Source organism: Denticeps clupeoides, chromosome 9 (assembly GCF_900700375.1).
Source record: "Denticeps clupeoides chromosome 9, fDenClu1.1, whole genome shotgun sequence".
NCBI classification, from domain to species: Eukaryota; Metazoa; Chordata; class Actinopteri; order Clupeiformes; family Denticipitidae; genus Denticeps; species Denticeps clupeoides.
Window position 1 is genome coordinate 12,967,983 of NC_041715.1, and position 12,208 is coordinate 12,980,190.

Genomic DNA, 12,208 nt, shown 5'->3' on the forward strand with positions numbered 1-12,208 from the left:
CACCCTTAGTGAGCAGTGGGCAGCCATGACAGGCGACTGGGGAGCAGTGTGTGGGGACGGTGCTTTGCTCAGTGGCACCTAAGTGTCACCTTGACGGATCGGGATTCGAACTGGCAACCTTCTGATTACGAGGCCGCTTCCTTAACCAGGCATGGCAGCATTGTTAGCATGTTGCATTGTGTCTTGGTGCTCTAAGAATGTTCCTGAGCCTGAAATCCCAACGGATTTTCCTGTTGGCTGTAATTCAAATCTCCTGACGACAAAGTCAAAATCTGCGATGGAATGTGATACGTAATAATTAATTTATTCTCCTGCCTCTGCTTCATCTGCTTCAAAGTTCATTAGCAAGGATAAGACACCCATTAGCAAAATCTTCCCCGCTTATCACCTTTACACTGCTGACATGGTATGTATGCCAGGGTTGAAATAAAAACTAAATTGCCCAATCTGCTCCTCCATAATCCATAACATGTGTTCCCAGTGTGACTATTCGCATAAATCACATTTCATAATTAGATTTTTAGATATTTTCACTGCTGACAGGTGTATTATTGTATTACATATTCACACATTTTTTGATGAGGAAAGATGAGTTGCAAAATCAAGATGCTCAAGGCTAAAAATTCTTCAGCATAAAATCTGCAATATTCTGTTTGGCAACATCAGATGAGAACTGTGAACCGAGTTGCTAATTTAAAATCGGAAAATGTCAAGCAGCTTGAGTTTTTTTTTTGGTTGAGAATGATGTTCGTGACCATAGGCCGACCCCCACCTACATATGCCGACAAAAACTGACTATGCTGTGAAGTGTTCACAAAAGGATGTTCCAAACTTGCAGACAACAGACAACCTCCTACTGAGCACAGCGTGTTCTTGTGTATTATTGTGTATTTAGCCCATATTTGCCTACCTGTTTTACTCCAGGGCGTGTTAGTCTCCTTGGTGGTGCAATGTCAGCTTCTCTCCCCTCCTTCCTATCTAACCCTCACCCTTTGGTTGTGAGTGAACTTCAGTCTCCTGGTTCCACTCCCCCAACACATTAACCAGCTCAGAATATGTGGCTGCCAGGAGGGAAAGCGAGAGAATACCAGCGATCGGCACCTCCAAGCACTGGCCACTGGGGCTTTTTTCTCCTGAGCTCTTACATAACGTCGTGCTCATTTTTGGCTGCTAGTTCTGCTCCAAGGAAATCCTTTTGTGTGTGTGCTGTGGAGACCTATTGCCCCCAACACATCATCAATAGACATTTTCCTCCCTAATGGTAAATCACAAAGACGCTCTTTTACCAAGCAAAAAATTTAGTTTCTTTATTGTAATACTAATGATTCTTCTTCACATTCATCAAGCTTAATTTAAAAAACAATGAATGTTTAATATATGGATTTACAAATAAACCTTTGTGTGTGTGTGTGTGTGTGTGTGTGTTTGTGTATGTATGTATGTATGTATGTATATCTTAACTTGGCAGAGAAAATATGTTAGAAAAGCTCAGCTTTACAGTTATACACAAGGTTGTTTATGAAGCCAATGATTTTAAAGGTGCTCAAATACGTCATAAATAATGCAGGACAAATCTCTGAGAGAATAAATTCCCTACTGTAAACATACATGTTCAAGTGCAATATGTTTGTATACAGTAAATACGTAACAGTTTAAAAAAGTAAATCCCAAACTTCAGACACTGCTCACCATATACCCCAACAACAGCTTGTATACACAGCACACAAGTTGTACTCCATCCTACTCCGACAATCATCCCTACTGCTTTTAGAACGAAATGGTAGAAAAATTACCTGACATTTGTACGTTTTAAAAATGGCAAGTATATGTAAGGGACTTCATAGAATGTCTGCTTCTTGGTTCACTCTCCAGAGAATGTGGGATTCGCCACCGTAGTAGTCGCTTCTTTGAACAACGGATTGTCAGCCTGAACACAGAAATGAAAGAAAAGATTAAACTGGCGTATAGACACAGAAAGTCATACTCTGCGTTCTAATGAACAATGGAACTCACGTTAGTCCATTTAGATTTTTTCTTCTCGTTCTGGAAATTTTTCCATTCTTTGGCGTCCTTGATATAAATTAAGGCCTTTATTATCAACAGTATGAGAAGACCAATCAGTGCTACACCGGCGACAGACCCAGCTACAATGGCTACGATGTTGGGGGGTTCTGGACACCCTGCAAGTAAGTACAGAAAAAAAGCATAGCAAAAGCTGAAAAAAGTAATAATAATGCTCTAAAAAGAACAATGTATATGCTTTGCTAATTAATCTAGTATCCATTTGTAGCAACAACATGTTATTAACATGTTATTAACTGAATTGGTACTATTTTTAGGAAATGCCACTAGGCATAGTGATAATTACTAAGCAAGGGTACTTTTCACAAGTGACATGTCAAATAAGTCATCAAGATTTACATGTAAATTATCAGATAAAAACAAAGAAGAAACCTAAACCTTGATATCTGCCCATGTGATTTACTGATGGGTTAACCTGGGTTAAACTCTTTCAGGAAGTAGTGTGCATTCAATTCAAAGTAGCAAGTATTCAGTCATTCAGCATGCTCATTTTAAATTCTGTTTACAACAACATAACTTAATTAAAGGCCTTGCTCTGCGTGAAAAGGGTAGTTGGACGTTTGACCTTCCACTAGCAAATAAATCACCATGCTGTGCTTATTGCCAGTTCGAAAATAGTGCCCATAGCGCTAAGCCAAATTTGGAGGTTCCTACTTTGTTCCCTGAGGACCTCCACACTATAATTGTCGAATCCTTGCAGCTCTTCCATTGTAAAATCCATCCAGCAGTTCTTCGAGTCCTTCACCTCACATTTCTTAGCCTCTGTACTTAATGTGAGTCTGTCCACCACTTTCACTTTGGTGGTGGGGCAGGCTTGAGAGCAGTTCTTCTGAAATGGACCCTCTGCAAAAGCCAGGCATTCAATGCAGTTCCTGAGACAGAAAACGCAATTGAGATAGGGAAAAGCGCAGGCTGCTGCTTCCATGTAAAGGAATAGGACTGCCGTCAGGCTACAAGAGCAGGTAAGTTTCTCCTACCCAAACTTCTGACATGGTACAGTGCACCCTGGGCACGTGAGACACATCGGTTCCTTGTAACCCCTTGAACATTGGCACTGGTCACACTGACAGGTGCCGCGGCCATTGCATACAGTTTGGCCTGTTTTGCATTGCTCATTAGACTTTTTGCAGTGGCAGGCATTTCCCTCGTATTCTGGGTTGCACTCACACTTCCCGCAGCGACAGCGGCCATTACCTGGAATGAGAGACATCACCCGAGACATCAGATTGGGGGAGGTGGCCAGAGTGATTGCTGGCTGCCAAATTTCGCCTACCTCCACACAGCAAGGACTTGTATTTGTGGCAGTGCTCGTCGTCACACTCGCAGTGCGTCCCGTAGTACGTCTTCCCACCTTCGGTTTCATGGCACTGGCACACCCCACACACACAGTCCCCACGACCTTCACACTCTGTGCCGTTATCTTTGCGACACTCTCTCCGCAGCTGTTCCTCATCTCTCTGGCCAGCGCTGCACTTGCATCTCTGACCCAAATAACCTTCCTCACAGCTAAAATGCGACAAATAAAACCAACAGTTAATTCCTCGTTCTATCTGATGCAATTTTCTGTAGCCAAGATATTTTATATGTACTCTGCTTTTGCTTTTATATGTGTACTTTATGGTCATGTATGTTTGCAAATTATGTCAAAGTCTAAATGCTTTCATATGCTGTTTTTTAAGATCAGTTGGTACTCATACCTGCATGTTCCACATTTAACTTGCCCTTTACCATTACAGTGCGGATTATCCTTCATCGGTGGGTCATCACATTCACACTCACAACGTGTAGTGACTGTTACTCTCATTTTTTCTGTGAACCCTCTTGGTCCAACATTAAAGGAAACAGGTTTTATGCATTCTTTTGCAGTCACTTGTACATAGAATGTCACCTGAGCAGAGATAAAATGACCATGAGTCATATTTACAAACTATATTTACACCCCAGTCCAAGTCTATGGTCTTCATTTCCACTATACTTATATTATTAAGTCCTACAAGCGGGTAGACAAAATCTTGGAACTATTCTCTGCAAAAATAAAAGGCAAAACGTGGTTCACAGCTGCACTTAAGGTAGTACCTTCAAAGGTATGCCGGTAATGTTTTGGTATTAAATGTAGCATGAAATCTTAGATTGTAAATGTTAGTATTATAATACATTAACAAATGACAAACACAGCAAAGTTGCAAATATATTGTCAATATGATAACATTCATATGAACCTTTTTACGTTTAAGATGTTCCATTGTTATTAATTTGAATATTATTTACTGAACTCTCAGAAACGCAGATGTTTCTGTCAGGCTGCATTATGAATAATCCATACTTAAAGTTTTTCTTTAAATGTGAGGCGCGGTGTTCCTACCTCCTGGCCAATGCCCACTTTGTCACAGATGCCCTCTTCTCCTGGTTTATCACCGCCTGGACAGTTTGACTTATATGCGACGCTTAATGTGTCTGGCAGAGTATCATGGGTCACAATAACACTTGAGGAAAGGCTCTGTGTACACATCCAAAAGACAATTACGACACGCACCATTGTAGAAACTGACATATGTAGTGCTGTTTCAGTGCCACTGGTCTTGGTATGAAGTTGACTTCTTCTTTTTTATTCCAGTTACAAAGATTGTGTTTAGATTTTGGTTGCCAACCCCACATTAATTTTTCTTATCTGATTAAGATTAAAATTAAACTTACACTATAGGCATCCTTTATCAGTTTCACCACATTGTCTGAATTGCCACTAAGCACTCCAACTGCAGACTTTGGAATCATTTTTTGTAGTTCCTGTGAACAAAAACAATGATTACAAATTTGTAATTCACAGGAAAAATATAATTTATAGTTTAATAGTGCAGCACTTGCCGTGTATACACTTTTCACATTTTCTGTAACAGCAAAAATGGGCTGGATGTTGCTCTTGTCCAACATCATTGCCAGCTGACCCACTGATGGGTAGTCCTGGAAAACATGATGCATTTCTGAGCTTTTATGAATGCATGACAAGGATCTTGACATACTAATGTGGCTTTTGTGATCCTGCAATTTACCAATAAATTGCTTTTGGTGTAGAGGTTTTCACGGTCCAGGTGACATTTTTCATCATTTGGATCTAGAATGGCAGCAAGCTTCCCATCTCCTGCCATGTGGAAACCATCATCGGTGGCTAACACCAGCAAACGTGTGCTGTTTCCCCAACCAATTCTGCCCTAAAAATGACAAACATTTTTAGGGCTCAACAGGATCTTTTTTTTACTTTGCAGTTGTAGCAAAATTGTGTTCAGTAGGAGTCACCTCACAGGCTGAAACTTGCATCATGGCATCTAACCCTCCTTCAGGAGAATCCAAGTTTCCCGAAATGAACTGCTTTGACACCATATCATTGAATTTCTGGTGTTCACTTGTTAAGGAGAGGACATGCTTATAACCGAAGGGAGGCTGACACTGCACGTTCTGGTCTTGACAAGGCCATTTAAGCTTTTCCTTATTTGTGTTGGTGAATGGCAGAACAGTCTTGTCGACAAATGAACCAAACCCTAGGGTAAATGAACATATTATTCAGCTTTGGGTGAGGGAAAAATAGCAATTCTTTATACGTTCAAATAATGTATTTTTAAAATAATTTTATACAATATTACCAATTCGTGCTTTGCCTTTGCCCCCTGTGATTTCTTGCAGTACTCGCACTATCTCACTTCCTAAAGACTTCACACGCTCCAGATCATCCCTCATAGAATAGGACAGGTCCATCAAATAATAAAGGTCCACAGGGTATCCCTCTGCCCTTTTAAATTTAAGCTCAATTGTTTCAGGCATATCTTAAAGAAACAAACAAAAAAAATAATTAACAACTTTTTTCTAGTTGTTTTAGCAGCCATTTATAGTCATTCCCACCTGGTCGCAGCTCTAGCTTAACCTCTTGAGGCATGATCTGTACCGGGTCAGATGATCCAGAGGAGGAGCTGGTCAAAGGTTTCTTTTGTGTAGCCTGCTGAATGTTCTTTGGCGAGATGATCTCAGTTTCACTGCATCCCCTGGTTTTCAGATTTTCCTGGGTGTCACAACGTACTGCTTCTTGCTCACCAGTTTTAGTGAAGTTCTGTAGAAAAAAAAAGAAAAGAAAAAGACTCACAGGAAATGATGCTACTGCTCATACAGCCTTAAACGTGAATAGCTCTGTGACAAAATAGCTCAGCCCTGCCAAAAGAAGCTGAGTTATTGTGACTGTTATTGTGTATTCAGTCAGTGACTGCCTCACCAGCTTTTTGCACCACGCACAGTTTGGGCCTGACACGATGCATTCAGCACAGGAATTGAATGCTCCTTTTGAGCACACCTTCCCAGAGTTGGCTGGACGGAGAGAGAGTGAAGCAGACGACCGTTACTCTTCCATTACACTCATGAGCACAGGACAGTAATTTGGCTGTCTGTGCTGTTATTCATGGTCATTATTAAATGTCTATCATCGGGAGCATGATAATTAATTACTGAGGTTATTTGTATCTTTATCTGTAAAATAGAAAAATGCCTACGTGTAACACCATTACAGTCTAACAATATTCTATATTCACTTATATTCATTTCTATATTTCGAATCCCGAATCCCGATCCGCCAAGGTGCCACTGAGGTGCCACTGAGCAAAGCACCGTCCCCACACATTGCTCCCCGGGCGGCTGTCATGGCTGCCCACTGCTCAACAAGGGTGATGGTTAAAAGCAGAGGACAATATTTCATTGTGTGCTGTGCTGCTGTGTTTCACAATGACAATGACTTCACTTTCACTTATATTCTGTCTGTTGCTTCTCCTTCTCTATCATGCCTGACAACTAGGCTATAATCATGGACTGGGAAGAGATGCATTAATGTCGACCTTTACTTGTATTTACTTGTATTAACCTGTATTTGTTTTAGCTCCTGACAAGTCATCACACACCGTCAGGTTTTTTTCCGTTTGTGTCTGTTTCTTTTTCTGTTGTGCCTGTTTTCTTAATAAATCCCTTATCCTTATGATGTCCCGCCGCTGCGACTGATTCCCCCTTCGACCCCAGGATGCCTTGATGCACCACTCCCATGAATTACTTCATTTCTGGCTAATAGTTATTTGTAAAACCCATTTGTAACTGTGTGTTCACCATTTCTCACAACTGTTGCTGAACAACTGAAGTCTAAACTGAATGAAGAATACACAGATGTATAAAAATCAATAGTATTCTATAGTAATCTCTTTTCATTTAATTTATTCTCTGTGATTGCAGGTTACAGGCCAAAAAAACTGGCCATCAAAATCTTAAAATGGTAATTATGCCTTCCTACTTATGCTTCATGAATACCTGATGACTTAAAAATTATTGGGAAAAAAATCTTTACTCACCATTCTGCATTATTATCAGAAGAAGAAGTATCTGATGAAGGCTAATCCAGTACATTTCTAAAGAATGAAACAAAAACTTTTTTTGAGATTACGGACTTCTACTGTGAGCATGTATACATCTTAGATTTTAGAAATTCAAATTCAAACAGAGTTTTTTTATACTCTTATATTGCTAAATGAACGTAAAAAAAACGTGAACAATAATTTAAGAAAAAAAAAAGAGACCTTTACAAACTCACCAGTTCTGAGGTGCTAGTGTGCTTGAGCTACTTCCTCTTCAAAACTGAAATTCAGTAGCTGACTAAAAGGAGCACATGACCAGAAAGGAGTAAAGGAAGAGATCTGAAGCAACTCTTTCCTGTTGGGTGAACTTCACAGGCAAAAAAAAGAGATTCACTGAGAGGGATTCTCATTCAAACAATTTCTCTTTAATTCAGAGCACAGTTGGCAGTTTATTACTGTTAATCATTAAATATACTATAAGAATACATTTATACATTTATGTGTCATATCTAGTCTGAAAGAGGTAACAGAAGTGAGAGCTGAGAAGAAATAACCGTGGTGAGCTTGCACCATACAGCCTTCTCTATTTTCAGCACTGATCAAGATATTACACAAAATCATGTATGTTTGTATGTACCTCAATAAATCTGAGGGAAGTCATTAAAGGAACATAAAATGGCAGTAGAAAAACACAGAATTAATGATGCACAATGAATTGAACAGTTGCATGACACATTTGCATGTACACTACACTGAAAAAAAGTGGACACCCCTAATATTTTAGCACTGACAATATGCAACCTGCTGTAACCTTGTTTATTTACATTATGTCAATGCTAAAATATTAGATTTATTAAGTTTGTTCAGTTTTTTGTTCAGTGTATCGTTCAAGGATTAAAAAAACTGATCAATGTCTGTTAATGATGGAATATCTCCATACATGTTTTGAGATCAACAATTAGTCTAGAATTCCAGTGGAATGCGTTAATGCAAGTCACTTTAGAAGCTTCACTGATTTCTAGAATTACCTTAACCTATTACAACCAGTTGTCTGTCTGTTAAGTCATTAACATTGCAAAAACGTCAGTAATCGGCTTAGCTCACCACTGTCTGTTTCGCTTCTTTCTTCCTGGTTTTCAGGGGAGAACTCAAGGGACTGTACTAACCGCTGTAAATAATGTATTTGATGGGGGGGATTCAGGGCACAACCGTAAGAGAAGGATGTTTTAATGTTTGAGTTCACAGTGGGGATTTTCGTTCCCATTGCCAGAAATGAGATCTGCGAGTCTGGCAAGGAGATGAAAAAAGGAGATGATGTAATAGAAGCAGAATCTGCTGGGCCTGGCATCCAAGCTGGCAACAACTTCCCTGAATACTACCTTTACCAGACCACCTGTGAGTGACTTGCAACAGCCTATGAAGACTGGAAGACCGTGGCACTATAAACTCTGAGCCCCTTCAGGAGGCAATCTTAAAGAAATATTAAATCAATGCACAGACTCACTGTTTGTGAGATCACTGCAGACAAGCCCAAAATAGACCCCACAGAAGTTATACATTTGACTGAGGGACCTCTTCTCTAAATGGGCAAAGTATGACAAAGAAAACCTCATGGAGACCATAGTGGAACAGTATCTACAAGTCATCTATCCAGTAGTGAAGGCCTGGTTCCAGGAGTGCAACCTAGCAACTATACCTAGGTGTAGTCACCAAGAAAACAGTTGGTAAAACACTCCTCCAAACAATGTGAGCTGAGTTGATGCCAAAGAGCTTTGTTTTGGTCTCATCTGACCACAACACTTTCACCCAGTCCTCCTCTGAATCATTTAGATGTTCAGTGGCAAACCTCAACATGTGCTTTCTTGAGCAGGGGGACCTAGCCGGAACTGCAGGATTTCAGTCCTTCACGGCATTGAGTGTTGTTTTAGTGACTGTCCCAGCTGCCTCATTGACAAGTTCTTTCTGATTCCTTCTGAGCTTTCCAAGGTTCTCAGGGAAGAAATTGTGTACCTTCACAAGGCTGAAATGGGCTACAAACCATCGGCAAGCTGCTGCATCAACTCTGGTCACCTTCTGATGCGGCCTGTCCAGACGTTCCCCAGCAGTACGGCAGAGCAGCACCAGCGCCCCCACCTGGTGCAGAAAACGCCCACCACCCTCTTGTGCAGCCCTCACTGTCATTGCTACGCCACATGCCCACCACCATCGCCAGTGAAGCGTCAGGCCCCTGTTGGCCGAGGCACGAGTGCCCAGTCTGCCTGGACCGTTCTATGGAGCGGCAAGTACATGCAAACCCTTCCTAACATCCTGTGGTATGTTCTTTGCTGCTCTTCCCTCGCTCACAGATGCAGAGCAGCTCAACACCGTGCTCTTGCGTCTGACCAGGTCAGCTTGGGGCTGGGCCGTAGCCCCGTGGCAGTGGGGAGAGACAGACACCATAAATTTCCGGGACATCCTGGAGCTGTTCAGGGCAGAGTTCGACCAGAGGGAACCCGAGCCATCGGCCCTGGATTGCCTGTCAGAACACCAGCTAACCCTGGTACCAGCGCATGAAGAACACACCAGCGCTGGCTGGTTGTCTGAGGGTCAGGCCTCCCATGCTCCTGGCTGCGCCTCCCGAGGAGGAAACGGCGAGACCTGGGCCAGAGGATCCGGTGTTCTGTCTGGCTGTGTGTGTGTGTTGTGTCTATTTGTCACCACTGTTACCCCTCTTCTTTCCATCCAGGTAGCGATGCCACAGCCAAGCTGGACCCTAAGGAGGAGAAGCGCCACTTTTTACCCCAACGACAGCAGACAAGTTGAAAAGGTACTTTTATCATAGGTCTTTGATCCTGTTCATTTGAAGGGATTGGGTATGAGTGCAATAAAAAGTCTGGGATTAAACACAAATTCATAGTCTGTGTTTTTTTGATTTATCGACTTCTCACAAAGGATTTTTAGGTGAATGTTGCTTCCCTCTCTAGTATTGGTAAAACAAGATCTGGTGTGCTGTTGTTGTCCCAATGCACAAGGTTTGGCTTTGCAATAAATAGTTATGTGGTGAAACCAACAGGCATTCTTAGGAAATATATCACACACACACATTAATATTACTAAACAGTATTTACTGCAAGATCTACAATTTTCCATCTCACAAGACTATATTCTCCTACAATTTCACAGGATTGCCTAAATGTTGTTCAGAAAACATTAAGCACGCTTTAACATGCTTTTTCTTGAGCAATAGAATCTAGCATGCTGAGCGAGCATACAGGCCATGGCGGTTGAGTGTATTTCATATTCTTTTCTTTGAAACAGTTGTACCTGCTAATTCCAGGTCTTTTTGAAGCTCTGCACAAGAATTCCTCTTTGACAACTGGTAATGCTTTCCTCTCGTCTGCCTGAAATTTTGCGGGGAGTTGTGGCCAGTTTATGGTGAAATGATTCTCTTTTCACATTATGACCCCAGCAGCACTTTAGAAATTCTTCTGTAACCAATGCCATCTGTATGTTTTGCAACAATATGGTTGCAAAGGTCGTGTGAGAGTGCTTTGGTTTTACCCATCATGAGACTATACAAAGTGTGACACTTGTGTGTTGTGTGTTAATGAGACACTTTTTTATATTGGACTGAAAAAGCTGATATTCATTTACAAGCTGATTTTACAGTGGCAGGATTGCTCTCTAATTACTGATAGATTTCAGCTAGTAATGAGACTTTCCACGCGTTTTTGCACCTTCCTTTCTTCATTGAAGCTAAAGTTGAAGGAGCTATATTGTCATTTCAGTAACATACACTTTAGACAGTACATAGTGAAATGAGACGTCGTTTCTCTGGAGCCTGGTGCTACATATAACATTTGAACAAGACACAGACAAACTGGGCTACATAAAGTGCAAACAGGGGACACAGGCAGTGCAAGAGTAACATTTAACAACAACATGTAGACAACAATGAGACAGACAGCACTAATCCAGTGAAATGAATAATAAATGCGCAAAGTAAAAAAATTTAATGCTTGTGTCGTTCCATTTTATTTCCCAAAACTACCGACATCTGGTAACATGTCAATATCATTTTAATAATTATGTTTAGTTAGAAAATTACTTTACTTCAGTTATGAACCATACCTTGATTACTTTAGCTTACAAATGACCTTAGTGCCTCCAGACACTAATTAATTGGGACAGCAGAATACAGAAGTAGGGTTGTATCTTGCACTGTGCCTGTGGTTAGACTATTCTACATTCTATTTACATTGTGTTATTTCTGCAACAACTCCAGCAGTCTTTGTGATTGAGGACTAAAAAGGGAAAAAAGCAGACACTCCAACAGATGTTTTTGACATGCTTGTATTGTTTTGATCTTAAATTGGTATTGTATGCAATACACTATGCTGTTCACAAATGCAACTTAAATAACAACAAAAAGATTCATAAAGGTAGGACACAGAAAATGGAAAGAAAAAAAGTCCAAAGTGTAGAATACAGCATCTGTCCTTGGTTGGAGGTACTACAGAGTTCTTGTTCTTGTACACCGGTGTCATGGTGTACATTACGTGTCCGTTATGATGCTACTGGTCTCTTTGAAGATCCCTGAGGCTTTAGTTGTTATGGTGGTGGTGGCTGTGGTGACCCTCTGGAACGTTTCATGCCGAGTCGTCTCGTCAGCATCTCATCAGCGTCTCATCATTGGACTCTGGAGGTGGTCTGGTCTGCCTCAGAGAGAACAACAGAAGCAGCGGGAGAGGGTAGCATTGTACAACTTGTACAGA

At 41.0% G+C, this 12,208-nt stretch overlaps 1 protein-coding gene across 1 annotated transcript; it reads right to left on the reverse strand.

Moving 5' to 3' along the window:
• Positions 1 to 1,280: 1,280 nt before the first annotated feature.
• On the reverse strand, positions 1,281 to 7,768 carry itgb2 (integrin, beta 2). The gene is made up of 16 exons (XM_028990573.1): positions 7,691 to 7,768; positions 7,452 to 7,508; positions 6,338 to 6,429; positions 5,974 to 6,178; positions 5,718 to 5,897; positions 5,374 to 5,615; positions 5,130 to 5,288; positions 4,945 to 5,040; positions 4,777 to 4,866; positions 4,445 to 4,579; positions 3,780 to 3,970; positions 3,356 to 3,588; positions 3,060 to 3,276; positions 2,737 to 2,954; positions 2,014 to 2,180; positions 1,281 to 1,927 (listed from the first exon to the last, which is right to left on the reverse strand). Exons 2-16 carry the CDS (start codon positions 7,504 to 7,506, stop codon positions 1,862 to 1,864), a joined length of 2,346 nt encoding a protein of 781 aa, XP_028846406.1. The 5' UTR covers positions 7,507 to 7,508; positions 7,691 to 7,768; the 3' UTR covers positions 1,281 to 1,861.
• Between the last annotated feature and the right edge of the window lie 4,440 nt (positions 7,769 to 12,208).